General features: G+C 46.1%; 1 protein-coding gene across 1 annotated transcript; it reads left to right on the top strand.

Moving 5' to 3' along the window:
* The first annotated feature begins 99 nt into the window (after positions 1 to 99).
* LOC116380995 (SH3 and multiple ankyrin repeat domains protein 1-like) lies at positions 100 to 1,015 on the top strand. The gene is made up of 3 exons (XM_031842793.1): positions 100 to 341; positions 466 to 546; positions 902 to 1,015. Exons 1-3 carry the CDS (start codon positions 158 to 160, stop codon positions 940 to 942), a joined length of 306 nt encoding a protein of 101 aa, XP_031698653.1. The 5' UTR covers positions 100 to 157; the 3' UTR covers positions 943 to 1,015.
* Positions 1,016 to 1,070: the final 55 nt, after the last annotated feature.

The raw sequence follows: 1,070 nt of genomic DNA, 5'->3' as shown, positions 1-1,070 counted from the left end.
AGGTTTTTGAGATACAAACTTCTAACAGCCTGTAAAAAAAAAAAAAAAATATATATATATATATATATATATATATATATATATATATAAATGTGATATTTTATATATGTATATTTAACAGGCTGTTACAGGCATATTTAGAACTAAAATGTAGTTGATGAAAGATGGTATTCTTCGTCCCTCACTGTCTCTTTGTCTTTACCAGGTCAATGGTCAGAACGTGGTGAAGGTTGGTCACCGACAGGTCGTCAACATGATCCGGCAAGGTGGCAACAGCCTCATGGTAAAGGTTGTCATGGTTACCCGCAATCCCGACATGGAGGAGGGTTCAAGGAAGAAAAGTAAGAGTCTATCGACTGCACCCTGGGGTGCTACCGTAGGTGAATGCTGGTGGTACCTGACCCTTGTTCTTGGACAGCTTGACTGACCATGGCTGCCTTTTTTCTGCCCCCCCCCCCCCTCCAGTCCCCCAGCAGAGTAAGAGGCTGAGCACTCCGGCTATCGCACTAAGATCCAAATCCATGACTTCAGAACTGGAGGAGATGGGTAAGAAATTGGCATGGATAAACTTTTGGGGGTGAAAAGAGAAGGATTTCAAAGGATGAAGAGACAGACAGGGAGATGTAGACAAATAAAGAAAGTGCCTTAAAGCTGAAGAGGGGGCGAAAGAAAGTTACTGGGATAAATAGATTGAGGTGATGAGGGATGATGGAAACAGTGTGAAACCAGAGTGTTAGGAGTTGCTATAGATGCTGAAAGTGTGAAGGGGATTTGAGCTCGGTCTAAATTTAGACAGAAAAAAAGTAGAGGAGATAGTTAGTGAGTGAAAAGACAGGGAAAGAAAAAGAAAATTGCCTTCCGCTGGGGATGACGGTCTCAATGCATTTCACTGTTCTTTCAGAGGTTCCACACTGTCACTTCCAGCACCCCCACTACAGGTAACCCCACCCAGAAAAAGTGTCCGCTATCCACCCTGTGATCCCTCTCTCACTGCCCGCATCTCTTACCTCTTATCCCCCTGCACCCCCCCCATCCCCCCCCCCCCCCCCCCCCCCCCCCCCCCCCCCCCC

This window comes from Anarrhichthys ocellatus, unplaced genomic scaffold (assembly GCF_004355925.1).
Source record: "Anarrhichthys ocellatus isolate YVR2014 unplaced genomic scaffold, GSC_Weel_1.0 scaffold10505, whole genome shotgun sequence".
Classification (NCBI taxonomy): Eukaryota; Metazoa; Chordata; class Actinopteri; order Perciformes; family Anarhichadidae; genus Anarrhichthys; species Anarrhichthys ocellatus.
This window is presented reverse-complemented; position numbering and strand designations above follow the sequence as displayed.

What these genes read in the sequence shown, in the direction of transcription:
- LOC116380995 (XM_031842793.1), top strand. Translation starts at nt 158, where the DNA reads ATGAAAGATGGTATTCTTCGTCCCTCACTGTCTCTTTGTCTTTACCAG. An exon ending in GGAGGGTTCAAGGAAGAAAA is followed by an intron (nt 342 to 465) that starts GTAAGAGTCTAT and finishes CCCCCCCTCCAG; the next exon opens with TCCCCCAGCAGAGTAAGAGG. An exon ending in TTCAGAACTGGAGGAGATGG is followed by an intron (nt 547 to 901) that starts GTAAGAAATTGG and finishes CTGTTCTTTCAG; the next exon opens with AGGTTCCACACTGTCACTTC.